Source organism: Manis pentadactyla, chromosome 7 (genome assembly GCF_030020395.1).
Source record: "Manis pentadactyla isolate mManPen7 chromosome 7, mManPen7.hap1, whole genome shotgun sequence".
In the NCBI taxonomy this organism is placed as follows: domain Eukaryota; kingdom Metazoa; phylum Chordata; class Mammalia; order Pholidota; family Manidae; genus Manis; species Manis pentadactyla.
In genome coordinates this window covers 134,931,479-134,958,850 of record NC_080025.1, presented here as the reverse complement: position 1 = coordinate 134,958,850, position 27,372 = coordinate 134,931,479, and the positions used below count along the sequence as shown (strand labels likewise).

The window sequence follows — 27,372 nt, the reverse complement described above, 5'->3', positions numbered from 1 at the left end:
AGCTGGGGATCCCCAGGTCGGGCGTCCTTTTGGTCAGTCTGCACCTCCCACAGGATTTTACTAGGTTAGCACTAAGAAGAGTATCCAGTTGTCTCAGCTTGATTCTGTCACTCCTTCTATATTGTCAGTTGTTTTCATGCAAAATGAGCTACCTATATAAACTATATTCAGGCGAAATTTAAAAATAAAATTTTTAACACTTTGTCACTTTTTCCGCTTGCAGCCAAGTCTCCTCTCCATGACTTGCACCTCTCTCACAGTGCATGTGCTTCAGAGTGCCCACCCCTCTCCCTTTCACTCTCTCAGGGGCCTAAACCCAAGCTTAAAGCAGCACCAAGAATCTTTTTGTCGTTACATCTTTGAGTAGAAACATTTTGATCCCATAGCATGTGTTAACCATTATAGGATGTGAAAAGGCCATAAAAGTTAGTCCCTGTCCGGGAAGACTGAGATGTATTTGAAAGACAAGACTTAGAGTCATGACCACATTAACAGCAAAATAATGTAGTATGTCATGATGATACATTTATGTAATCAAATGGGTTGTAAGGAAATAGTAAGGTACTGCTCGCAAGACAAAGGCAAGCAGAACAAAAGAACTCGAAGGGAAACTAATGTTGTCATGGAGGGGTTTTTATGAAAAGGCCTAGGCCCTAAGTGGGTGAGAGGTTTGGGCAGAGAGGAGGGGGCATTTTGATTTTTGGAGCCTGATAATTGGAACATGAGCTTTAAGAGGAGCTGAGTCTTTTTTTTTTTTTTTTAATATTAATTTTTTAAATTAAGGTATTATTGATATACACTCTCATGAAGGTTTCACATGAAAAAACAATGTGGTTACTAAATTTACCCATATTATCGAGTCTCCACCCATACCCCAATGCAGGCACTGTCCATCAGTGTAGTAAGATGTCACATATTCAGTATTTGCCTTCTCTGTGCTACGCTGTTTTCCCCCTGACCCTCCACACCATGAGCTGAGTCTTTTGAGGGGATGAGTACAGAATGAAGAAGACAAGGGCTTGGTACTGGCAGGCAGGGTGTGAAAGAGGCTGGTGAAGGAAGGTAAGAAGGGCAGAGTAACTGAAGCATAATTGTCCAAGGCCATGAAAGATGGGGGAGCAGAGGCAGTGATGAGGGGTGGTAGGAGGGTAGGGAGTGGTGGATTCAAAACAAGTAAGTTTGGTTTACTTTCTAAATTTAAAAATTGACAACTGGTACCTTAAGTAAAGCAGTTTTGATTCAAGGCCATGTTCCAGAGTTCAGGAGAGTCACAGGTGAGGAAGTGAAGGCAGTGTTCATACAATACTTCCTGGGATTCCTAATTTTGGTATGGAAGCATGCCTGCAGTAAGAATTCAGGGTAGAGCTGGTAGGATAAACTGGAAGTCAGGAGACCTGGAATTACCCTAGCTTTGCCATCAAATTAGCCACTTTCCTTTAGACACATCATATACCTCACTATGATTCCTAACGTATTGAAGATGTAACGTTCTATGTTGTGTTTACTGTCATGTTCCCTGTCATCAGGAGATGATAGCCTCTAACCAGTTGTCTTGAGCGGAAATGCAGGGACTTCCAAGGTTTCTCATAGAAGGCCCATTCACCGCACGGAGGGCTGCGTAGTACGAGAGTGTAGGGGAGTTGCTGAGAGACCTTCTCCCTGCAGCCGTGGACAGGGTGAAGAGGCCGTCTGCGGAGTCCCAGGGCAGCAGCCTCTGGGTCATCGTCGGCGTGGTTGTTCCGGTGCTGGTGGTGACAGTGATCGTCGTCATCCTCTACTGGAAACTCTGCCGCACGGACAAGTTGGACTTTCAGCCTGACACGGTGGCCAACATTCAGCAGCGTCAGAAGGTAGGGCGCACACGTCCCCGGCATTCACACAAGCAGTCTTGTGGGCTGGGGTAGGGTGAGTTCAGGCTCTGGACACTGGAAGGTGAGAGCTAGTGGAGAACGCTTCTGGCCTTAATGGTGGTGCTTCTTTGCCCCTTCATGTTTGCTACTGAGACCCCAGTTCTCTTGTGGAAGTAAGTATATGCAAGAAGATGAAGCTGCATGAGGCTTAGCAGTGCTCTGAGCTCTGAAATCCACTGTGATTTTATTTTTGAGAACGATCAGTTGGAAGATCACATCCATTCTGTGTTGAATTCTGATCTCTTTTAACCCTGGCTATTTTCAGAGAACAGGAGCCCTCGGAGGGTTTCTTGAATCTGTGTGTTTCTTTCATACACTACACTGGAGGCCTCCTTTATTTTCCACCCACGCATTGCAAGCCTACTTACCCACCTGGATCAAGACCGCTTAATCATGAAAAAAAAATTGGTAACATATGTCTTCAACATTTTAACTTAACAAACATGAATGGATCTTTATTTGCTAACCTTTGAACACACCCCAAGTCGTCTTCATTTTACTTTAGTTTGGAGTGTGTTTGTCTACTGAGAGGAATTCTGTGTGGTCTTCCTTAAAAGAAATGATACCCATCAGGCTTCAACTATAGCTTCCAGTTCAGGTTTTCTTAGAGAAGAGCAGAGCAACCTGAATGCAAAAGTCTAGGTTTTTTTCAATATCCCCCACCCCACCCTCCCCTGTCATCTTTTAGGGTTAATTCACCCACACCTCATTTGACAGCAGTTTTTTTTTTTTTTTTTTTTAGCAGCTCCTTTTTCCATGTCTTTCCAAAACAGCCAGTTAATTTTTTTAGAAATAGCAGTTCTCTTCTCATACTTGTTTCAACAGTTTCTGCAGTGTTTGTCACATACAAGTTTCAGAGAAAGATGTTGACTCTTGGAAAGTATCTAGTCCTCGTTCATCTGGTGTGAGCAGAAGCAGCATGCCGGGTGCTCAGAGGGACTTGCTAGCTACAGACATTTAGCACAACATGCAGATTAGCCATTACAGAGGGACTAGAAGGTGGTAGTCTGCTGTGCTTGTTAACTTGTACCCTCTGAGAGTCTCACAAAGTTAGAGGACTCACTTGACTCTAAAAGATAAGAAAAAAGCAAGAGGCCAAAGAACAAGAACGGATTGCCTTATTAACCTTTCAAATTTATTCTGATTGTCTGGGTATAAAAAATTCTGCACAATGAACCTACCCCTGCTGAATGAAAATGTAAGAGTTATTTTAAAATTTATTTTGCTTTTGTAAAAGTAATTAAAGAGCATTCTTTTTCTCATGAATTAAGTAAGAAATATAAAACCTTGATTAAATTGCAAGGTTATGATTATCAAGTTTATTGGAAGCATTTTATACATTGATTATATTTATTACCTGTCTTCATTTATTATTTACATAGTCTGCTAAGGTTGTTTTGTTTAGACTGGCAAATGGCATGGAAAAAACCTGGAAAAAAAGCATTTTGATATACCAAATGATTCAGAGTGTGAATTTCATTGAAATAAGATCAGTAATAGGTTTGGAGATGTTTTTGTTCTGGTGGAAGAGTATTGTTACTGAGAGATTTAACCAGTGTAAATGGTGACATGTTTAGGTCTCTCATGTCCCATATTTCCTAACATAAACCCTCCTGGTGGGAGCCCATCCATTATCTGTTACTTCAGTAAACTATCAGGACAGCATCCCTTGAGTTCCAAACAGGACATTCCCTGAGTTTTCTTCTTCTCCTACTTCCGAAATATTTTTGCATCCCAGATGTTGGTATAAATTAAATGGGCAGAGTTTCAAATAGAACCTCCAGCCCTTTGAGTTGCTCTTTTTCTGCACGTGCTGCAGGATTTGTGCATGCATCTTTACAGTGTGCTTACAGGAGAGCCCTTCTGCACAGAGAATTCCGGGAGACAGTAAGCGTCTTCTGACACTCTTAGGGTGACAAAGCCTTGGTGACGGTTCGGAAGTGTGGTCTTTGTTTTGCTGGCAGAGGAATCCACCATACAGATGGGGTCATGGTGTTTATTATGGGAAAAGCATGATCTCCCGGTTGAAGACAAACATTTCTCTTCATAGGCATTTCTTCTAAGATTGTTGGGTGATGGTGAAGGGCCCTAGCCTGTTCCTGGGGGCAGTTTGAAAAGGTGCTCTCTTCCTGGGGCTGCAGAGTTCTTTTTCCTTCTTGTGTGGCTGTTTTCTCTTTCTCATTCTGCTCACCCTGCCCCTGGTGCTGCCTCGCCTCTGCTCTTCAAAATCCTTAAGCAAATCCCAGAGCTACAAACATCTGGAAACAATAAATCTGCTGACCAAAAATCCACACCCCCTTTCCCCTTGTAACGAGAAGGAAACCTCTTCAGATTGTCTGGAAGTAGATTAGTTTTGAAATATGATAAGAGGGAGAGGCCCTTCTGTCATATTTTGAGACACAGTCTTCTTTTTGTTTCTAATAATAAAGGAGAAAAACGTAACCTATGTCTGTCTTTTATCTGTATTCTCTTTAATCTGTAGTCCAAAGTCATCACTTCTTACTCGTACCAGAAAAACTGCAGCTTGGACCCACCTCGCCCTGTTCAGGTTCTATTTAAAGATATAAATGGCATTGGCTAGATGCCCCTGGTCCCATGGAAACTTGTTCCTCCTGACGGGGACAGTCCACACCCTTCGTTGGCGTGGGACCGCAGTTCCTGCCCAGCTGGCACTGCGGGCAGCAGATGGAGCTGCCCCAGACACTGTACATCCATTCACCGAACACCGGCCCCTGCTCTCAGCAGGCAGGGCCAGGCTGGCTTACATGCCACAGATACCACCCAGGCTGCCTTCCGGAGCCTCAGTAAGGGAGGAGGACAAGCAGTCCCAAAGCCGGTGCCCCACAGTATGTCTGTCCAGGGTGCTGTGGGAGTCCAGAGGAGGAGCAGCCTCCCCAGCTGGGAGCTGGGCTGCCTCTCCCTTCCGAGAAGAGGTGGTGTGGGGCTGGAGCTCAGAGGTTGAGGAGCTGAGGGCAGGTGAAGTGGGCGCAGGCGGAGGGAACGGCCTGCACGTCAGGAGAGACTGAGCGGAGGTTGTAAGGAAGGGCACGGCCCAAACCCTGGAGACAAGTAGGAAGTGGGCAAGGGCCAGGCTCAGGGGGCTTCTGGGGTATAATCAGGGGTTGGAAGTGATGCTGTACCACAAAAATACTTCAGAAGTAAAAGCGGGAGAAGGAGAAAACTCAGGAAATACCCAGTTTGGAACTCAAGGGATGCTGTCCTCTGAGAGTTTATTGAAGTAACAGATAATGGATGGGTTTCTATCAGGAAGTTTATAATAGGAAATATGGGCCATGAGAGACCTAAATATATCACCATCTATTCTGGTTAAATCTCTCAGTAACAATACTCTTTCACCAGAACATGTAATCCCGGAAACAGGGAAGGATTTTCAGAGGGAGAGTGGCTTGAACTTGCGTATGTTTGGAGCGACCACTTCAGGAGGTCGTGTGGACGAAGGATTGAAGAGGTTGGCTCCCTGAGCATTCCTTCCATCCCAGCCAAGCTCAGCTCATCCCCTGTGGTTGCTTCATGGTTCTCTGCAAGGATTCCCGTAGCACCTAACGTGTGGGATGTCTGGTTTGCCTGCGGTCAGCTGACCACACCTTGCAGTGGCCTGGGAGGTGGAAGAATCTTGGGGCACTGCTCTCCCAAACTCCACGATCTCAGGGCGACCGGAGGCCCTGTGCTGGACTGTGGCGGAGACACACTGATGGCAATAGCTTTGCCTCGTCTTCACCTTCTAAATGGAAACAGCGTGGTGGTTTCGGCGATTTTTCACAGATCACATCCATCAAGTAAATGCTTGAACAACGGCACTGTCTTTGAGATTGCACATTTTATTCAGACACTTTTTGGATTTGTTCAGTGGTTTTTATTGTCATCTTAACTGCCTCTTCCCAGGGGTTCAGGCTAACCTGAGTCCTGGGGCTTCAGTCTCTCTTGTTCCATCCAGGGCAAATTATATTTATGGCTCATGCATTTTAAAATTCATCAGGCATGTCCCTGATATGCGCTGACCTGCTTTACCAGCCCTCCCTGACATGTCGGTGACATGTTCCAGTGGGGCACAGACAATGGGGCCTGTCCCGTCTATGATATATTAAAGAAAGGAACAAAAGGGCCACCTTCCTCAGAAATAACTGGGTCCTAATGGGAATACTGAAGGCACTGATTAATTGTGACTCTTTTATAAAATACTGATTGAAGCTTTTTACGCATGTAGAAGCTGGGGACACCAAACAGCCAGACTTAACTCTAGATTTTTTTAAGAAATAGGAAAACTAAAAAAAGCATTCAGAAAGTAGGGATGAGACAAAAGGGGCTAGTTCCGTAAGTGAGGGGGGCGTTGTTTCCTCCAGTTTTTCCTTCTGTGTATAGATGGCTTTTGTTTTGTGCATAAGCACAGACATGTTGCCAAATTTCTGTTGTTGTAGAACATGGTGACTCACCCAGCCTGTGAGCAGTGCAAAATCTAATGGATGTATTTAAAGATGTTAGCTGGAATGAACAGTAAGCCAACAGGACTTCAAGGCCATAGTGGGTATATATTTCATTTATGACACGTACCCTTTTCTTGGTTCCCCACAAAGTCCAGTTAAGTTTGGTGCTGGTCTTTTTGTAATTCATTCATTCATTCATTCATCACATATTTATTGAGAGTTTACCGTGTGTTGATGAGGGTTTACATCCTGTTGATAAATTACAAAATTTCACACCTGAATTTATATTTATTGCTTCATCTGATGCCTGAGAATTCTTAGTTGACTGTATCAATTGCTTGATGTTGCGTCAACCAACAGCAGTAATAGTGCTGGCAGTCTCACCTGGATGGTAGTTTGGCATTTATGAAACATTTCGACACATGCTTGTGTTTGTTTCTTACACGAACCCTGAGAGTTTGTCAGGGAAGGCAATTTGTTCCTAGACAGCCTGCACCATAGAAAAAGTGCTGTTTATGCTTGTCCCTTGTTCTGGGCACCTTTGCTCAAAGGAGGCAATCTGTGGCTTCTCCTTCAATTTGATAAAGCAAACCATCTAACTTGCAAAATAGATTATTTCCCAGTCATTAGAGGCATTTTCTTTCTTACTGGTTAATATACGAAAAAGGATTTTAACCAAGATCCAGTAAATGATGGTGATGTAAATGACTCTTGGCTGTATCTGTTATGCTTTCCTTTAGAGGCACCTTTATTTATGGAGCTGAAATGGGGTGCAGTTGGAGTAAAAGCAGCCCTGTGGGTGAAAGGTGGCCTCTCTCCTGTATGGTAGCAGGTGGACTTATGAAGGAAGAGGGAAGGGAACCGGCATGATGCCCGGACACAGGCACACTCTCAGGAAAGCCACTTCTAGATAAGAGCATTTACAGAGGTTGTCCACCAGCAGTGGAATTCCCTTCAAAGGGCTGCATGCCCCTAGGAGAGTGTACATCCTCAGGGATTTGGGGAGCTCAGCTGAGGATCACTGCCGTAATGAATGAGGAAATAAACTTACCCTGAGTGGCTGTAGGAATGGGGGAGCCGTGGAGCAGCAGGTTTGGGTTCATGTTTTACAAAACGTTCCTGAGCCGAGGGGTGTGTGCCACTCACAAACTGTCAGTGTGGTGGCGTAGCCTGCTCTTGTGACACCATATCGTTAATTTAGAAAATAAAGGCATGCAGGTCTTTGCCTTTTGTTGCCAAGCAACATCTTTGTAAACAATATTTAAAGTAAGTTTTGTCCCCCTCTGCTGGTGTACATCATTATTGCAGACTACTTTCCATCTACCCATTGATCTAGATTTTTAGCGCTAAAAAGACCTTAAATATCACACACCTAAGCCCTTGGTGTTGTCACTCATCCCAAGGTTAGAAAAAATATGATACATTTTTTTGCTTTGACACATAATATATTGTCTAAAAGAACTCCTGAGATTGTTTTGGACTTCGTCTTTCGACTATAGGACTATCTGTAGGTGCAGAATACAGCCTGACTAGGAGGGCTCTGGTTTGCATGTGCGACACCTGCTGACAGGCAGTTTATTTTCCTATGCTCTACAAGGTCAGATTAAGGAAACTGTTAATACCTACCGCTGGCACCTTTCATGTCACCAGATATTTCCATACACCTCCCAGCCCCTTTCCTGGCTTAGCCAAGCCTCCAAGCTGAGGCCTGGGCTCCATGGGTACAGAGGCCCTCGTGCTCTTGGTTGTGGGTTCGGGTTGGTGCCGTGTGTCCCCAGGTGGGGCCTCTGCATCCACCAGGGTGAGGGGTGGACTTTTTCCAAGACCCCTTTCTCCTTCATCTTAGTGCCCCATTACTTCTGTTGGCCATTTCTTTTCAGAACTCCTTTATCCCGTTGGCTTCTATTACATTGAACTTTACAGATTCTTTTACTTCTTTGAAGTCACCTGTTTTCTTCTTTGCTTCCTCTTCCTCATCTTAGCTCCAAACTATTAGATAATCTCCAACAATTTATCCATAGGCTCTGTTTTCATCTTGAGCAACCTCAGCTTCCTGCCATGTCACCTTCTGCACAGGTGCTCTCAAAGTCACATCTTCAGCCTGAAGTTCCTCCAAGCTCTTGTCCTCCGTCTGCAGCTACACTAAGCTATGTTCCTTTGGAGCTTTTTCTGCCATTTCAAACTAGGCATGTCTGAAGTGAAACGTATCTTTTTATCTCAAGTCGTCATTGCCGCACGACTCATCTCTTCCCCTTAATGTCACTTTCACTGCTCGGGATCCCCTGCTTCATGTCTGGCTTCCTTCTCTCATTTGCCTCTTGTGTCTATACTCGGCTTCCAGGCCCTTCTGCCTGGTCTCTAAAACTGTTCATTGCTTTCCATTTTCATTGCTAAGATGTTGCCTTCTTGTCATTTCATTTTTGGATATTGTTGGGCCTTCTTATTCGTCCCTTTGTGTCCTGTCTGCTTGAATTTTAGAAATGTACCTCTGGAAACACCTAGGGGTTTTCTGCTCCAGAAACTGGCATTTGGAGTTGTGCACACAGAGTCCAGCCTTCTCTCACTCCTCAACATTCTGACCTTTCTAGCGTAGCTAATACTCTTCCAAGCCTCAGGTATCTTCTGGTCCTTGGCATGATCTAAAACATAGTCTGTGTAGCCACTTCCTTTTATTTCCAAGTTCTGCTTGTCCTCCAAGTCCTGGCACAAAGGTCCCTTCTCTATAAAGGATACCTCACCCGTTCCACTCTCTTGAATTGCATAGCTCATAGTCTATTATGACAGCGCATCCAGAATCACCTTGAGATGTCTTTTGAATTATGGTCTAGCTATTTAATCCTTGTCATCTTCTTCAATCTTAACAAGTATCTGTCTTTTCAGCAAAGTCTAGGTATAAATGGCATACTGCACACAGTCGATGTTTCAGAGATGCTCTGAATTAGACTGGTGGAATTCCCAGCACAGTTGTGGGTCAGAAGTTGGGATTCATAATCTTGTCTGCCCTCACAGTGTCTTTCTGTACAGTCCTCAGATTTCAGGTTGACTGTCTCGCTCTGTGGGTATGTTTATTTTAGCTGCAGATCCCCAGTGTGAAGGGCTTCGACTTTGCTAAGCAGCATCTGGGTCAGCACAACAAGGATGACGTCTTGATTATTCATGAGCCAGCACCACTGCCAGGACCGGTGAAGGACCACACCACGCCCTCTGAGAATGGAGACGTGCCGAGCCCCAAGGCAAAGATCCCTTCCAAGAACGTCCGGCACAGAGGAAGGTTTGTATTGGATTTTCTGTGTTTTTCTCTATCACAGGGCATGTTTCCATTTTCAGTCTCACTTTCTAGTGCCAGAAGGGCTGCCAGTGAGCACTTCTGGAGCCATGACAGCTTGCCAGGAGTCAGACCGAGGGCTCCCAGTCTGCTCTTATGGACTAATGAAGCAGGCCGTATGCCTTCTGCCCTCAAAGTGCTTAGGATTATGAGTTCCTGTTCGTCATGGCTGGATGGTCCCTCTGGAACTTAATTAGGCATTGACCAGCTCTAGTGTGTATATGCCGGGATGACCGTGGTAGGCCCTGTTGAGGTGTATCAGAAATAATGCATAAGTGCATGACACATGATACACATTCAGCCATGCCTTGCTTTGCCCCTGCCCGTTATTCCTGGGGCGGGGGTGACTTCACTGCTCTGTCTGCAGGTGACCACCTTCTTCTCATCCTCCTTTCTTTGCTCGGTGAGAATACAAAGTTCAAAATCAGGTTTTATTAAGACTTCAGGTCTTAGCATGATCACACTTTGGCTATTTCAGCCTCAAATCATCAGCTTTCCTGTGAGCTTTGGAACTCCAAATCCTGATTTTCTGCTAAGAAGGGAAAATGTGTGTGATTATCCCAGCATTCAAAACGATGTCATAATTTCTGATTTATCAGAAAACCTACCCTGGGGGTTCTGACCTAGTTTTAAGAATTTAATGGATGTTAGAACATGATCTTTACAAAAGAAAATGAATTATGTCGAGGGATGTTATTTGCCTAATTATCTTGTGGACTAAGAATAAATCAAATAATTAAAGATATTGAGTATGCTAGTACAATTTTGCAAAGTATTTTCTTCTCCCTGATAGTTTCATCCTAAACACTTAGTCACAACATCTCAACGGTCTGCATGGTTAATATAAAATTTTAGCATTCATCAGGGGCACCAGAATATTTTTGCATTCCATGTTGCAGTTTAAGCCAGTGAGTACAAAGAGAAGGGGTGCTAACTGGTTAAGGATTTTCACTAACGTGGTGCAACCTCCGTTCATGATACCCTTGCTTTTTACATATAGAATCAAATCTCAGTAGTGATCATTGTGTTGTAAGTGTAGTCTTCGTCCAAAGATGTGGAGTTCTGTGGAGTGACTGCAGAACTACCCTGGATTCCTAGGAATTCTGCAGACCTGCTCAACCTGGAACCAGGCCTGAAACCTACCCAGATCCTCTGATAAAAACCCAGAGTGCCAGTCCAGGGCCCTGGTGGCTGAGGGACTGCCCTCCAGCATTTGCTGAAATACAGCCTGCCAAGCCATTTGTGAGCCTCCAGGAGGTGACTGTGTGCTATTAACATGGTCCTTGAAGATATTATGCCGTGAGATAAATTTTTGAACTGTTTCTACAAGTTTTGCCTGGTATCCCAATTAATGTGACCCTTTCCCCTCTTTTTTGCTTTTTTCTAATGTTTGCGTTTGTTTGTGTCTGCAGAGTTTCTCCTTCAGATGTTGACTCTACAGTAAGTGAAGAATCCAGTGAGAGGGAAGCAGGAGACAAGACGCCAGGAGCAGTGAACAATGGCAAGTCCCACCGAGCCCCACAGAGCCCCACAGAGCAGTCTGGGACTCTTCTCTTTCTCTAAGTTAAAAGGAATTATGAGATTCCAATACGCTAGGGATTTATACTACTTCAAATGCTAAGCGTTTAAAAAAAAAATCTGTTCAATGGAAGATTCATCATTCATATGGTGAATTTCTCAGCATGGATTGTCACCGTCTAACTTTGTATTTGTTTACGTTGAAGTGGGAAGCCATGCTAGAGGTTAGGGATTCACTGAGGTATGTTCTGAGGTTAATAGTCACATTCTGTTTTAGCTTAGAGTCCTAATGATTTCCCTTGCTAAAGGACAAGGAGGAATTAAACTGAAACCAGTCTCAAAACTGCCTCTAGGATTCAGTAACTTTCTTAGGAGCCAATTCAAGTATGTCCCAGCTGTCACTGGGACATATATAAACAACTATGAAAGTTGTTTATATATCGTAAGTCTAAGTGCATTCCATTCGGTTCTTTTCCTAGATCTTTCTTCCAGCAGGTAGTTCAGTATGATCAGATGACTTAGCATATATATATATTTGTACTCAGATGTTGCTTGTACCTTCTTAGGCCAGGTAAGGATGAACTTCATTCCCTTTCTAGAAGGTATTGTCATGAAACTTATGTGCTGTAACACAACTAAGCCCAGAGTTGTTAATAGGCTTGGGAGTATTTCCTGGAGTGACGACAGGTAGCTTAGGCTTAGTGTAATAGATTCTGTGAAATAAATATGCTAGTATACCTGTTGTATTTGCTAGAATTTTATTTATACTTTAGGACTGTATTCCAGTAACGCAAAAAAAATTGGGATGCCTCAGGATATCACTTTAATAGTAATTTTTATACATTGTAATTACAGATTTCTCTGTATGAAAATACTGTACAGAGTGTACCATATTCTATAACTGAACAGGTTCTGGACAGAAGCTGGAGGGTCTGTTCTCTCATTGTCACGCTTGTGACCTTGTAGAAGTCCCTTAGCCTTTGGGACTCCGAGGGGACTAATCCAGCTAAGTTTTGAGATTCAGGCCAGCTGCTTCCAGTTTTTTTCTTTTTTGTTGTTAGAGAAATATCCTCTTAGAATAAGGAAATGGTTTTTTCTTTGGATCCAATTTCACAGAATCTTAAAAATTATTTAGCACCATGGTAGTAACAGGTGCACTGTTTCAGATAGGATTAAAATCTAATTTTCATCTGGGAAAGAAGTATTTGAAAATGAAAAAAAAATCGTCTCTGGAGTTTCTCGAGTTCTGTTAATTGCACATCTGAGAAAATCTTGCTTTCAGTTCTTGCACTTAACTCCTTACTGACCCATCGCAGTTGGTCTATTCTGCATGGCTAACAAAAATCAAATATCACTCTTAATGTACATTCAAAATCCAAGTAGTAACATGTCAGCTTTGGGCCTGAGGGCTGGCTGGGAAAAGTGACCAAATGGAGTAGGTGTTCCTGCAGGTCCTGGAAGCTCAGGTGCCACTAAGTGAAGACCCCAGAATCTGTACTTTATTTCCATGTTTTCAGATGATGATTTTTTTTTTCACTACAAATATCAATTCACTTGTAAAATTTTGTTTATAAGCTTCTTTAAAGCTTTCATGCTATCGTAAAGACGTTTTACTGTTTGCATAGAATTTAATGGAATTACCCTATGGAAAAGATTCTGAGTTTTTAATCATAGCATTTGAATTACTTTGTAATTCATGCAGAATTCCTTCTTTTGTTATAAGTCATAATGAAATACAAATCAATGGAGGCAGGAAATTGCTTGAGAACATTCTGGGCCCCTCCTCCACATGGCCTGGGACCAGTGGTCCCTCTCACTGCAGCAGGGGGCATGGCTGCTGGGTCTCCGTAGACAGTCTGGCAAGGCTGTCTGGTGGCCATCGTAGGTCATCTGGTATTTTCTGGACTCACCTTGCCATGGAAGCTGAGAAAAGATCATTGTTTAGGTTTTGACCAGTTCCAGGTGGTATTTTATCCTCTTCCCACCTGAACATTTTTGGAAGGTGGCTAGACCATGATATGGACCCTTACGAGGCTACTTACTCAAATGTCACTCTGTTCACAGTTACTGCAGTTATAGAATAAGACATTATTACTACTGGTTTCCTTAGCAAAGTTGTGTGAGAGAGATGAGATAGAGTCACACACCTTCCTGGAGGGAAGGCAGCAACATTTAGGCTGTCACCGTGCTGGCATTGCTGTGTCCTTGTGTAATGTAATGTCCTGCTGTCCTCTTTATCGTCAGGAATATACCAAGTAGGCAAGGACTGTGAAATGCTGAGTATTTTCTTTATGTTCTTTGTAGGTTGCATGTGTGCAAGGGTGTGATTTTTAAGTAGCAAGAACTTCATTAATTTGAATTCCGCAAATTCCAGATTTCTAGAACGCCATGTTGGACCAGCCTGACCTCTCTCTGTGTGTGCACTTCAGAGTTGGCAAAGCAAATTACTAGTTTTAATGAGACTGCAGGGCAACTGTTTTGACTACCTATAACATCAGGGTTTTTCAAGTAACTTGTGTTACTTGAATGTGTGACAAAATGATTGTGATGGTAATTTATATTCCTATCTTTTCATTAAGGCAGATTCCCAGGGGCCTCTTTGCGGTAGAATTACAGGAAGTTAGTTGAGGTGACTAGTTATTTAGCCATCTATTCAGCAAATATTTACTAAGTGCCTGTGGTGAGTTAGGTGCTGGAATAGGACGAACAGCAGACAGTGTGGTCCTGCCTCACAGGATAGTGTTGGGTAATAATACAGGCATTGGTAATAATACAGTTTGGATTTACCTTTAGATAATAATCTAATGTAGCATTACAAGTGTTCGATTGCTTCAGCATTTCAGTAATTCAGATGGCCCTTTCCTCTGTCATTCTGTTTTCTTGACATTATCCTATATTGTACTTTCTACGGTTCATTTTTGTTTTGTTTTATATTTGAAGAGAAAGGAGTTTTAATCCAAAGTCCCTACTTGCCTTAAGGCAGGATTCACACAGATTAATCTCTGTGTATCCATTGTACAGCAAATGATAAAATAGCCCAGTTTTTATGTATATAGAGAGGCTTTCTGTGCTTCTCCATCTTCTGCAGTTGCAACTGGTGAATTACAGAAGGAGGGTCCAGGACCACAGTTGCAAGGTGTGATGGAGCATGAACGGGAGCTGTTTGCAGGCCGCAGCTTGCTGGTACCCAGGCAGGCTGCACAGGGTGGAGGGGCCTTTCTTCCTCTGCTGCCTTTGCTCCTTTTGGTCTTTCTGCCATCCTGGAAGAAAGTGGTCTCACCTTTTGGTAACAGTAGCTTAATGGGATACCCTTTTTGATATCTCCTGTTACTTTGGAAGCTTGGGTTAGCGAGGCTAGCCTGTCTGGTGAAACTGATTATCTCCTTTTAGGCATTGTGTCTGCAATTTGAGAAGCTGCCACCAGATGAATGGTGGTGCTTGGTTGTGCTTACACTGCACAAATAGGCTCCCTCCCGGCCCAGGCTAGGGAATGAAAGTCTGGGAATAGCCTGGATCTGGACAGTTATGCTTCCTGGCTAAGACAGACATCCTTCTTCACAGAGTTATATAAATCATTTCTAATCTCTTGGGATAACAAATGAATATACTTCAAATTGAGAGGAAATGCAAAGACTTACATACCAGACGTGCTTTCCTTATGTAAAATATCACCTACTATTTCTTACTGCTTTGCTTAACTCATATTATTTTAAAGCAGTGTCCAGAACATTCAGAGGTGACTGTGGCTTATTAGAGGGAGGGCGTCAGTCATCTTAGAATATCTAACTAGCTCTGTAGAGCAATTTACATCCATTCACCCCTCTTTGTCTTTCTCACTTCGCCTTTTTAAAGTTGAAGTTTATTGGGATTATTTCTTCTATAAAAGTCATACTCATTAGAGAATTCCTCACTACAGAATACAAAAAATTGGAGAACATCATCCATTATACCAAGATCCAATCTCTGTTAACATTTTAAAGTGTTGCTTTTCCATCTTTTTTCTATACATTTAATAATTTTTCTTTTTTGCAGTTCTGATTACTTCTTTAAAAAGTTATTGTGGTAAAATATACCTTCCATAAAATTTATGCTTTTGACCATTTTAGACTGTATTCTTCATCTCTTTAAAGAGGGAACAAATTCCTTGCAGACAGCAGCTTTTTCTTCTAATACCTCTTCAATTTATTTTTCTTCTTGCATCAGAATGAAAGACCAGAGGTGTTCATTGTTAACCAGTATTTGCCTACATGTCCACATCCTTTGGTTTTCTCAAGATTATAATTGCCTTGGCAAGTAAATTTACATCACTCTAAATGATAGAAAGTTCAGAGCTGCTATGAACATTTTCCTAGAAGTTGTGTAAATTACTTATTGACTAACTGAGCAACTGCTGGTTCTTCCTGCCCTTTACCTTTTCTTACCAAGACTTTGAAACACCTTTAGACAAAACAGGGCAATTTTTTGCACAAAGTGTGATAATGATTGATTTTTTTGCTATTTCTTTAGGATGATTTTAATTTTTTGCTTCTCCTTCTGCTCTAGGCCCACCACCACCCAGTTCAGGGAACGAGCAGCACTCATCAGCCTCCATCTTTGAGCATGTGGACAGGATCTCCCGTTCCTCAGAGGCCAGTCGGCGGGTCCCCAGTAAGATCCAGCTGATCGCTATGCAGCCGATCCCAGTGCCTCCGGTGCAGCACTCCATACTGGCTGACCGGGTGGCAGAAACCAACAAAATTAACAAAGAGGTATTTTTTTAAATTAAAAAGCATCTTTATAAAAACTCACAGTATGACTTTGGTGCTTAAAAGTGAATGAAAGTTACAGTGTCAAAAGGTATGAGCTGCTGAGAAGTATTCTTAATTTTTAATATCCTCAGTCTTTTTAGATCAGATACTGTTCAAGGACACTATGAGGTGCATGGACAGAGGTATGCAGCAAAGCATTAATGTAGCACACGTGAGACGGCTATCTGTCCCAGTCTTGCTTTGGCCCATGGTTGGTGTTTAGAAACCGGCATTTGGGGAAGATTCCCACCATTCCCAGCACAGAGTGGTGCTCTGTGCCTAAGCTGTTTGTGCAAACAATATGACTTATGCTGAACATCTGTTTTACTTGCAGCAGTCTGGAGTTTTGGTACATGCTAAGCAGAGAGTGCCTATATGACCAGCCCCTAATAAAAATTCTGGGCATTGAGTTACTAATGAGCGTCTCTGGTAGGCAACATTTCACATGCCTATCAGTAAGTCACAACTCATTGCTAGAGGAATGAAGCATGTCCTATGTGACTCCATTGGGAAAGGACTCTTGGAAATTTGTACCTGGTTTCCTCCATATCTCACCCCCTGGTGTTGTTTCCCTTTGCTGATTTTGCTTTGTGTCCTTTGTATCACTTTAATAAGTGGTACTAAATGCTGAGTCCTGAGTTCTCTTAGTAAGTTATTGAAATTAGGGTGATCTTGGAACCACTGTGGACTTTGTGGTCCCTGATAAATCTGCTCTCATCCCAAGGATCTAGATAATTCCTCGTGAAACCCTATTCCAGTAAATCCTGGAAGAGTGGGTTAGATCTACTTCCCTCCTAAGATTTTGGGAAACAGAAGGCCAGGCCAAGTCACTGTTAACTTGAACTTGAGAGATATGACCTGGGCTGAATAATGAATGGAGTGAGGGCCATTTAAGACTACTCATAAGCCATCTTCATGCCTGGCCCTTTCCTGTCTCTGAGATACATCTGCTGCTGTTGAGAGTTCTGCCAGGTTGAATAATAGGCAGTTGCTACACTTGAACCCCACTTTCTGCTTTGAAGGTAATCCTTAAAGTGTATCATCTTACACAAGTCTTATCAAGAGTTCTTAGAGTTTCTCTACCCACAGCTCCTTAGCTCCTTGCCAAGGATATGACCACAAGGATGTAGCTATGGTGTGTACTGTCCCTCCTCACTAGTGCTCAGAACTGTTTGAGCCCCAGTCCTAACCTAGACCTGTCAGTCTTCTGCTGTATGTGCCTCTATTCCAGCCACGTGAGGGCCCATGCAGTGGGTTCTCCATCTGGATGAAAGAAAGAAGAGAATATGCTTACCAGGCTCCTGGCCTCACAACTTGATAGCACACATCTCCATTTTTTCTTTATCTTTTTGAAATGTAGTATTTGTTGTATTAATATAGGTAATATATATACTGGTTATAAAGCACAACAATACAATGAAAATCCGATTTGAGAAACCACATTATTATCAGTACTGATGCACTATCAATATGCTTTATGCATATAATTGTAATTTTTTAGTAGAAAGTTCTAGTGCAAATTCCTAGCATGTTTTTGCCCTCCTGTGAGGACCTCAGATATTTTAAAGAACAATTAGATCCTGATCGAGTAAGAGGGGCTTATTTAATTTTCCTGCTGGTAAATTGCCAAGAACCTCAAGAAATTGACCCTCCTTCTCAAACAGTCTCAAAGAGTACGTGGCTTTTGGTCCAGTGTGGTGTAGCCCAGAATGTTCCATCTTACCTGGGCCTGTGGTCAATCCTGCTCTCTTCTCCAGTCAGAGTCCTAGTTTGGTTTCCTCTCTCCCCGTCTCCATAGTGCTTGATGTTAAGGCCTCTGAAACAGAGCTGAGTCCTTACCAAGCAAGGGGACACACCTTGGTGAAAGCAAGCCCCTCCCACCCTGCACCGCCTCACAGCAGACCCGCTGCTCCCGCAGCCGCTGGCCCCGCTGCCCCAGGCAGGCCCTCGCCTGGCCCTCGCCGTCGTGGCGCCTGCGCCTGCGCCTCACACTGTCTTCCCACACTGTTCCAGTCTTCAGACCCACAGCTCTTCAAGTTCTAGCTCAGGCCCCAGGTGGCCAGTGATGTTTCCTTATAGGTGGATGCCTCTCTTTGGGGAGAGGGCATCTCATGTAGATAATTATCGGTAAATAGGCATTCTCTTGTTTAATGTGAATATTGTCTTTAACGTCTTAATTTGAAAAGCTTTAAAGTAGTGACCTTACTGGGTATGGAAAATGTCTAGCCTCCCTCAGGGCATATTATACTAGTTGTCAGGGTCCCTTAGTGTCTCCGAAGTTGTCACAGGCCGATTTCCCGGTTCGAGTTATTTCTGCCTGGGTCTGGGGGCTGACACTGGGCCCCCTCCTCGCACACGCTCGGCCTCTTCGGGGATCCTGCCCCTGTGGGCACCCCTGCCCGGTGGCGCCCTTGCGGACCCCTGGGGAGCCCAGGGCGTGGTCACGGGAAGGAGCGTGGCGGTAAGGTCCTCCCAAAAGGCGTCCTCCCAAAAGACGCCCTCCGTGGGGCCCCAGAAACCTTCGAGAACGTTCTGTGTGTCCCCAGATTCAGACGGCGCTGCGGCACAAATCCGAGATCGAGCACCACCGGAACAAGATCCGGCTGCGCGCCAAGCGCCGCGGGCACTACGAGTTCCCGGTGGTGGACGACCTGTCGTCGGGCGACACGCGGGAGCGGGAGCGGCACCGGGTGTACCGCCGGGCGCAGATGCAGATCGACAAGATCCTGGACCCCGCGGCCAGTGTGCCCTCGGTGTTCATAGAGCCGCGGAAGAGGTGGGGCGCCGGGCCGAAGGGGGAGTCTGCGGACACCCCCATGAGGTTTAGCACAGAAAGGCGGCGCTGCTGGGCCGCGTGCCTTCTCCCGCCTGCACCCCAGATGCCTCGGGACGCTGTCCCCGGCTTGCTCTCCCCTCCGGGTCTAGGCCCCTGTCCTCCGTCCGCCCCTTCCTGCCCCGTCCCGCGCCCACCCCAGAGCCTCGCCTGCCTGGTCACCCAGCTGGCTGCCCGGGGGCCTCTCATTTCTCTTCCCACAGCTCGCCTCAGAGCCTGGTCTCTTGGTCTCCCAGACCCCCACCGCTAAGGCAGATGCATTTTCTGTAAACGCTGCTTTCAGGTACACTTTGCCCAACACCTGAAATGGCTTAGGTCATTTTGGTTGTCTGCCACGTGTCTGTGCTTCTGTAACCGGAGGGCCCTGCCTCTCCGGTCTAGCTGCTTCCCAGGCTCTATTGGCACAGACACATTTCCCCCCAAGTAGCCACTCGCCTCACTGCCCCCAGTGTTCATCTGCATCCCTGTTTCTGGCCCTTGGCATTGTCGTGTCTGCACCTCACACCCTCTTCCCAAATCCCTTCCAGTCCCCGCAGCAACTACTTGCTTCTCAACACCCAGTTCGGGCCCCAAGAAGCCAGCCATGGTATCAGCGGTTCACGCTGCCCTGGCCCTCCTCTGAGGGTCTGTGACTAAGTGTCGTGACTACATTCGGCCCCACAGGACAGTCTGTTGTTCCGTGTTGAGCCTAGCCTGCCCAGCTAGACCCCAGCTCCCTTAGAGCAGAGACCATGTCTCACTTCGTTTACATCCCTGGGGTGTTTGCTGCAGGGCCCTGCACATCAGGTGCTCCGGAAATACTTAGCGTTTAGTCGATGAGCCCATGGCGGGAAGGTTTATCACCCATGAGGACCAACCTCTTTTTCTCCTGGCAGCTCGAGGATAAAACGCTCCCCTAAGCTGCGCCGGAAACACCAGGTCAACGGCTGCCCCGGAGATGCTGAGAAGGACAGGCTCATCACCACCGATAGCGATGGCACTTACAAAAGGCCCCCCGGTGTCCACAACTCTGCCTACATCGGTTGCCCGGTGCGTTGGTGCTGACTTCTGTTTCTCAAACCGGGTAGGATGGCTCCCTGACGAGCCTGGGCCGTGGTGGCCACTGCCCCATGTGTCGTGGCTGCCCCGTGGCCGGCGCTCCTGGGCCGGCTGGGCATGAGGGTAGGAGGTGGGGAGGGGCGGGCTGCTCCTGTGAGGGGAGACTTGAGCCAGGGACTGGGCGCTGCTGGGTGAGCCCTCTGAAAACATACTCCCTGTTTTTCCCTGTCATATGCAAGCCCTGTCCTCTCAGGCTTCAGAATGGGCACTTCTTGAGGTTAGTTCGAAAACAGAAACGTCCAGAAGATCATTTTTCTCCTGGTTAGAAAGTTATTTGGGTTTCCTGGTAATAGGAGAGTTATTTAGAGTTTTGTTCTTCCCCTGTGCTCCCTGTGCTAAGAAGATAGTGTATTTGCTGATATATATTTAATTTTGATTTAACATATATATGTATTTTAATTTAAGAAAGAACTTAATGGAAATTAAGAAATACAGAACTAAACTTTTTTTTTTTGAACAGAAATGGGCATGGACGGTTGTAGTGTTAGAGGCAGACACTGATAGCACATACACAGACCCCATTGAGTAGGGGAGAAAGGACAAGCCTCTGCAAGGGTCTGTGAGAAATTCAGACCCAAAGATACCCCAGGAGGGAGCGGGAACACCAGACTCCAGCAGTGCTTGGATGCTCGGTGGCCACCTGTAGCCCTGCAGCAGGGTGCAGCCCTGTCTTGTTGCATAAAACCCCTTCCTTCTTCTGGAGGCAAACTTACAAAGCCATCCTCTTCAGAGAGAAATCAGCAAAACACACCCTTGTGCTTGTGCAACCAGTCATTTCTTACTTGAGTTTTATATTTTGCCTCCTGAGTTATACAAGTAACTAACACTGAAAGACACAATGCAATTACACAAATATGCCAGACACCACCACACAGACATTCGGATACATAATTGAATCATGATCGTCTGAAAGAACCAGGTTTTTCCTTGGGAACTTACTGTATTTCCAAGTCCTCAGGACTGACTGTGCCTCTCATACCTGCCCATGCCCATGAGGACTGGTATGATTCCAGAGGGTTGCAAGATGGACAAACCAGACTACTTTGCACAGAACGAATGAGTTGTTTCTGGACACTGAGTTCCTGGGGAGGGGAACCACGGCTGGCAGTTTGTATACAGTAGGTGGCGCTCTCGTGTTGCTGCCGTGCCTTTGGGCCGGTGGTTGTCTGGGCATCTGTGCTGTTTGCTTCGTTGGGCAGGGCTTGTCCCCTCTGCCCTCCAGGGTAGTCCCCTGGATCTTTTCTTTTTGACTCTCACAGGGACCTGCAGACTCTGCTGTGTGAAACTAGTGCACAGCAGAAGGAGGCGTGTTCCTTCTCCCCCCTTCCTTCCCTGGCCAGCCAGGGCCATTGTCTCGCCAGTGTGCAGGAGAGTCTTTTCAGTCCCATCCCTCCTTTTCTCAGTAGCCCTGAGTTCCATCATCTAGTGCCACTGAGTTTGTGTAAGGAAGAACCTCCCTTCCCCTTGCTCTCTCTGTTTGCCTTCATCAGTGACCCTAAGTCAGGCCTCTTTCATGGGGACGAGGACTGTCCTTTTTCTTCTTGTTCTTGTTTTTTTTTTTTTCTTAGCAGAAAGTAGAGAGGTTCCTCCAGCTAGTGGAGGTTTTCTAACACCGAGTGGATTTTTTCAGGCAGGGTCACCTTTCTTCAGGGGAAGGGCCAGGGTCTGTCGTGTGGATTATCTAATGCTGATCAGGAGATTCCAGATTGACCTGTTAAAGGTCCTATTTGGGGGAGAGGTCGAAACTGTAGTTAAATCTTGGCTTGCTGTTGTGGGGGCAAGTGTTTTTAGGCCTGTTGTTCCTCTTTTCTTAAAACAGCTACCTAAAGAGCTGTCGGAACCACCACGAAGAACATCACTTCTGTCTTGGGAGTGTTAAAAAACAAGATTCATCCAAGTAAATTTGAAGATCTACTTGGTTTATTAAATGATTCATGAATTGTGCAGCATCCCCTCTAGCAAGTAGCGATGCTCTGAATGGCAACAGAAAGGGAGAGGTTTTTAAAGACAGGGCAAGGAGGTCATAAATGGGAAATAAAGGATACTTCAGGTGAGGTCACCTTCATCTGGGTACAAAAAGGGTCTTATTAGGTGATTCCTCTGAGGCATGGAAAGGACACAGGTGACATTATCTTATTGGTGCTGACTGGAAAATTTCTGACTGCATTTCTGGGGGAGGTTGAAACCATTAAATTAGGTATAAAGCCCTGGTTTGGTGACTTGGCCTAGCAGAAGTGACCCCATGTTGGGACTGTGTCTTTCTTCTTAACAGGAGAGACCCTCTTACTTACGTGCGTTTCCTTTTCTCCATCCTGAGCTGTTCAGTTGGCAGCACACGCCGACTGCAGTTTTCCCTTCCTACTCCTCAAGAAACCCAAGACTGGGAGCACGGCATGCGTGTGGACCTTTTATGTGCCTCATAAGGAAAGGAACACAGGCCCCTTCCAGTGCTGTGTTGAAAACCAAGACTCCTTTGGGGCCCCAAATCCTTACTTAGACTTCCTAGAAGATAGACATCACTAATAGGAACTTATTGAGATACTGAGTGCTGGAGAAGGGGACCAAGGTGTGCGGTGTGAGGGAATGAGACCTCCACTCACTGTTGGGGAGGGCAGGGCGCCTGCCCCAGCTCAGGAGGGCTGTTGCTGCTCCACAGCAGTTGTTTCTGCAGAGAAACAAGAACTCAGGGATGCCGAGCTTCAGATTCTGCCAAGGGAATCTGGAAACCTGGGTTTTAATGGGAAATTTTCAGATTTAAAAATATTGGTGCTCTGTTTTTTAAAGACTGCATGCGCCAAGCAAAACAGGTCTGTGGGCTATTTGTGGGCTTGCCAGTTTGTAGTATGGTTTTTCTCTCTGTTCGCCGTTAAGCAACTGCTTCCCTTGAGTGTTTGAGTAATAGCTGCTCATCTGCTAGAGCATAATCATTAGGAATCATTTTAGACAGTCTAAAGGACCTGTCTATGGGGAAGAGAGATTTTCTCTGTAATAGACTCACTGATCCAAGCACATGTAGGCTGTGGGCATGTCTTCCTTGGCTCCGGGTGTACGGTGATCCGCCCAGCTGAGCTAAATAAACTGTGGAACACTGAGGTAAGAAGAGCATTCTAGATAGAAGGTGTCCACCCTTCCTCACACAGGGCACAGGGTCACCGGCCACTTGTGCAGAAACTCTTCTCTTTACAGCGTGTCAGTTATGGCAACTGTGACGTTTGGGTTTTTGGAGCCGCTGAGACCAGAAGGGCCTCTCCTTTCAGTGCCTCCTTGGGTCTCGCACTTTACCCCATGTGTGTTATGACAGCATTTTGCTCATAAAGTAATGTCAGGATGTAAGATTAAAAAAAACCTTAATTGTTACTTAGATCCTGCCTCTTTGACAGTGGGTATGGAATATAACTTAGAGCTTTCTTGATGACTTGCGTTATCCAGAGATACCTTGTTTTAAAAACAAATGGTTTCTGAATAAATAATATTTTTTATTTCTTGTTAAAAATAGTTGTTATAGGAAGTATTTAAAATTGCTTATACATATACAGTTGTAATATGGTGTAATATGACTTTGAATTCTTCTTGGGCTGTGTAGGGCTGTTTTTCCCATTGCTAGTAATCAACAGACTGCTTTCCGTTTTGGTATCTATGGCAGGTTGACTGGGTATTGTAGTGTATAGACTCTGAGACATCACTGTTTAGGGGCTTTGAATGAAAGTATATACTTACAGGTACTGAAATGCATTTCAAATAGCTGATTGAGTTTTGCTGGACAAGAGATTGTTGAGTATTTTCCCTTTTTCTTTTATCCTAAATCAGGCTTTTCTCTGCCATGAAATGTAATGCACATTTAAAAAATTCTTATGGCAAACCTTTTCCTCAATGTCAAGTGAAAATTGTTAAATTCCATTTGGCCCCGGAGTTTTGTTTTCAGTTCACCACAGAAACCCGTGTCTGATCTTCTGTCCTTTGCCATCTTTCCTGTCGTAGTCTGATCCTGACCTCCCGGCCGATGTGCCGACGCCGTCCTCAGCTGAGCTGGGGAGGTATCCGGGCTTGCCCTTCCAGACCTCCCAGTACGTCCCGCCCCAGCCGTCCATTGAGGAGGCGCGCCAGACCATGCACTCCCTCCTGGACGATGCTTTTGCCCTCGTGGCCCCCAGCAGCCAGCCCACCAATGCCGTGGCTGCAGGCCCTGGGGTCCCAGCCAGCTTGCCCGTGAACAGCACCCCTTCCCGGGAAGAGAGGCGAGCCACTCAGTGGGGGTCCTTCTACAGCCCAGCTCAGATGGCCAACAACCCATGCAGTGTAAGTACTGACCTTTTAGAATTCTCTCGTTGATAAGGTGGTGGAATTGTGTTGCCTGACCCTCATTGTCAGGATCCTTGCAAGACTCTGGTTGCATTTGGTAAGGATTAAAGCTTGCCTAATGGGTCTTCACTTTTATGATCTTCTCCTAAATTAATTCACAATGTTAGAAGCATCTTTTATGTAATTCTCATATTTTATGAAAGTCTCTTCCTGGGTTCCCTTCAATGTAATGAATTAGGGGTGGGGTTATTGTCAAAACAGAGTCTCATTGATGTAAAAGGTGCTGTTTAGAATGTACCAGATCATTAGGCTGCTGCTTACAAGGCCACCTGGGACTTGAGAGACCCTTGAGGCCCTGGGAGTATAAGCAGCTAGGCCGTGAGCAGACAAGGGCAACCATGTTCAAATATCAAGTGTGCATCCCAGGACCTGGCATTTTGGCAGTTTATCTGCTGTTATCTCTTATTACTTTCATATTCAGTCAGTCCTGTCAAATGCACCTTCTCAAAACATGGAGAAGTAAAACTCAAGGGCATAACATGAAATATTATTTTCTGCTAATTTCAGATTAAACAAGGACTAAAACTTAATTTCTAGAGAAATGTTACTAGGTCACAATTTAAATTACTTCCTCAAGGAGTGTTTTTAATGGGTTCCTCTGATTTTGTTACCCGTGGTAAGGTGAAATCAGTTGGTAATAAACTTAAAGTTAAAAGAATTTTTATATCTAAAGTTGGTTTGAATTTTCAAAGTTTGCTCTAAGTATTAGATTGTTTTCTTCAAGGCCTACAGTATAGATAATTGCTACCACTTTGGTGGAAAATACCATTCAATCTAGTCATTGGTATTTTCATATTAAAATACAGCTTGCTTCAGCAAGTATTAAACCACTACACAATCATAACTGATAGTCTATAATCTTTAAAGGAAATGGATGATACGGAACAAAACTCAGCTGATAAAATGCATGTGGTTACAGCTTTAAGCTTCTATCATTTGTTGATTCATTCAAATATATTTATGGAGCACCTGCTATGTTCCGGGTACTCTGCTAGTGTTGGGGATCCAGTGGTGCATGGTGCCCAGTGCCGGCTTTTACATTCATATGGACAATTGAAGCAGCGATTCCAGTGCAGCACAGCAGGTACCATGGCAGGGAAAGTATGTGGGGGGAGCACCTGGCTGAGCCTTCGTGTGTTCAGAAAGGATTTTTCTAGACAGAATTACATCTAAGTGGAAGTCTGAAGGATACTTAATGGTTGTCAGAGGAGAATAGTAATTCAGGGAATGGGGACACATAGCAAAAATACAAGTGGCTTGTACACAGTTCCTCTTCTGGATAAAATGGGGAAACAGATGCTGGATTACCTTCCCTGCAGAAACAGTTGAAATAACTGGGGGGAAAAAAGGCTGGACATTAGGCAACAAAGGAGGGAGATCACTGAGAAATGAGCTGAGCTCTGCAGTCATACCGTCTTACTATCCTGAGAGCGTTTTAGCTGTGGTGCAGGGAGGCAGTCCCCAGGCAGAGCTCAGTGTTTGAATTGAGAAGACGGAGTTGGGAGGCTGGGGAGGTAAGGGCAGCTGGAGTTCACAACAGGAAGTACAAGAAAGCAGAGATGCGCAGAGGTGTAATTCTAGAGATCTGCAGTGAATCTTCCTCTGAGTACTGATCAGTTTAAGGGTGTGAGCAAACTACCCAAGACTGGGCAAAGAACCACCCCCAAAAGATTAGAGGGAGTAATCCTCAGAGCTACACAGCTGTGGGAATTAGTTCCTGCAGAGAACTGAATTGTGCCCTCCCCCGCCCCTGCAAACTGATATGCCTAAACTCCCATTTGAGTATTGCACATAGGGCGTTGCCGTTAAGGAGGTGATTCGAGTTAAATGGAGTCATAAGGTTGGCATCTTGATCGGATAGAACTGGTGCCCTTTCAGAAGAGGAAGAGACCCCAGAGCTCTCTGTCTGCCGTGTGAGGACACAGCAAGAAGGCAGTTGTCTGTAAGGCAGGAAGAGAGCTCTCACCAGAAACCAAACTCTGCCAGAACCAACATCTCTTGGCCTTTCCAGCCTTCAGAACTGTGAGGAAATAAATTTTTGTTGTTTAAGCCACAGTCTGTGGTATTTTATCTGGCAGCCATGCTGACTAATACAGTCCCCTTCCCATCGGAGTGGAAAACCTCATAATTCATGGAGCACCAGTTAGAGTACTCAGAAGGAGCATTGGTTTGTTTCAGTAGTGGGGCAAAATTGCCCCAGATTAAAGATGCTCTGGTTCTACCCAAGAAAAAGCAAGATCTGAACTTGAACAAAATTCAAGAATACTTAAAGAAAAATAAAAATATACAGCCTCCAACAAGGTAAAATGAATCATTTCTGGCATTCAATCAAAACTAAGCAGACAAGCAAAGAAGCAGGAAAATGACACAGATGATACAATTAGTAGACAAAAATATTAAAAGAGTAATTATAATGGAGTTCCAAATTTTCAAGAAGCTAGAAGAAAGATTGAATATATTAATTGGAGGCATTGAAGATAGCAAAGGAAACAAACAAAATTTAGACATAAAAACTGTACTGTTTGACATAAAATATATACTGGTAGGTTAGATAATTGTAGAAGAAAAAATTAGGAAACTTGAATACACAGTAATAAAAGCTGTCCAACTGATGGGAATTGTAAATCAGCAGATCCACAAAGTTTAATGAGCCCTACACACAAGACACATGAAGAAAGCTATACTGAAAAGTATAATAATCAAACTGCTTAAAATAAGTGAAAAGGTCTTAAAATCATCCAGAGAAAATGGTCACATTACATACAGTAGAACAAAGGTAAGGATGACAGCAAAATACTCATTGTCCAGAAGACAGTAGAACAAATCTTCAAAGAACTGGGGTGAAATAAAAACATTCCAGACATATAAAAGCTGAAAGAACAAATCACTGGCAGACCCTCATTACAAGAAATGTTGCAGGAAGTCCTTTAGGCAGAAATAAAATGATACAGATAAAGATCTGGATCTATGTAAATCAACAAAAACCACTAGAAATGTAAATATAGGGGTACTTATAAAAAAACCTTTCTGTATTATTTAAATCTTTTAAAAAGAAAATTGGCTATTTAAAGCAAACAACAACAATGTATTGTGGGGCTTA

The 27,372-nt window shown here is 44.5% G+C and overlaps 1 protein-coding gene across 1 annotated transcript in view; it reads left to right on the top strand.

The window, feature by feature from the left end:
• KIAA1549 (KIAA1549 ortholog) overlaps nucleotides 1–27,372 on the top strand; it is a 125,241-nt gene that overhangs the window by 76,899 nt on the left and 20,970 nt on the right. The window contains exons 10-16 of the mRNA XM_057504802.1: nucleotides 1,666–1,850; nucleotides 9,427–9,623; nucleotides 11,090–11,204; nucleotides 15,737–15,943; nucleotides 18,529–18,758; nucleotides 19,691–19,844; nucleotides 23,892–24,209. Of these exons, the coding sequence (XP_057360785.1) occupies nucleotides 1,666–1,850; nucleotides 9,427–9,623; nucleotides 11,090–11,204; nucleotides 15,737–15,943; nucleotides 18,529–18,758; nucleotides 19,691–19,844; nucleotides 23,892–24,209 (1,406 nt within the window). The remainder of the gene's footprint in view (nucleotides 1–1,665; nucleotides 1,851–9,426; nucleotides 9,624–11,089; nucleotides 11,205–15,736; nucleotides 15,944–18,528; nucleotides 18,759–19,690; nucleotides 19,845–23,891; nucleotides 24,210–27,372) is intronic.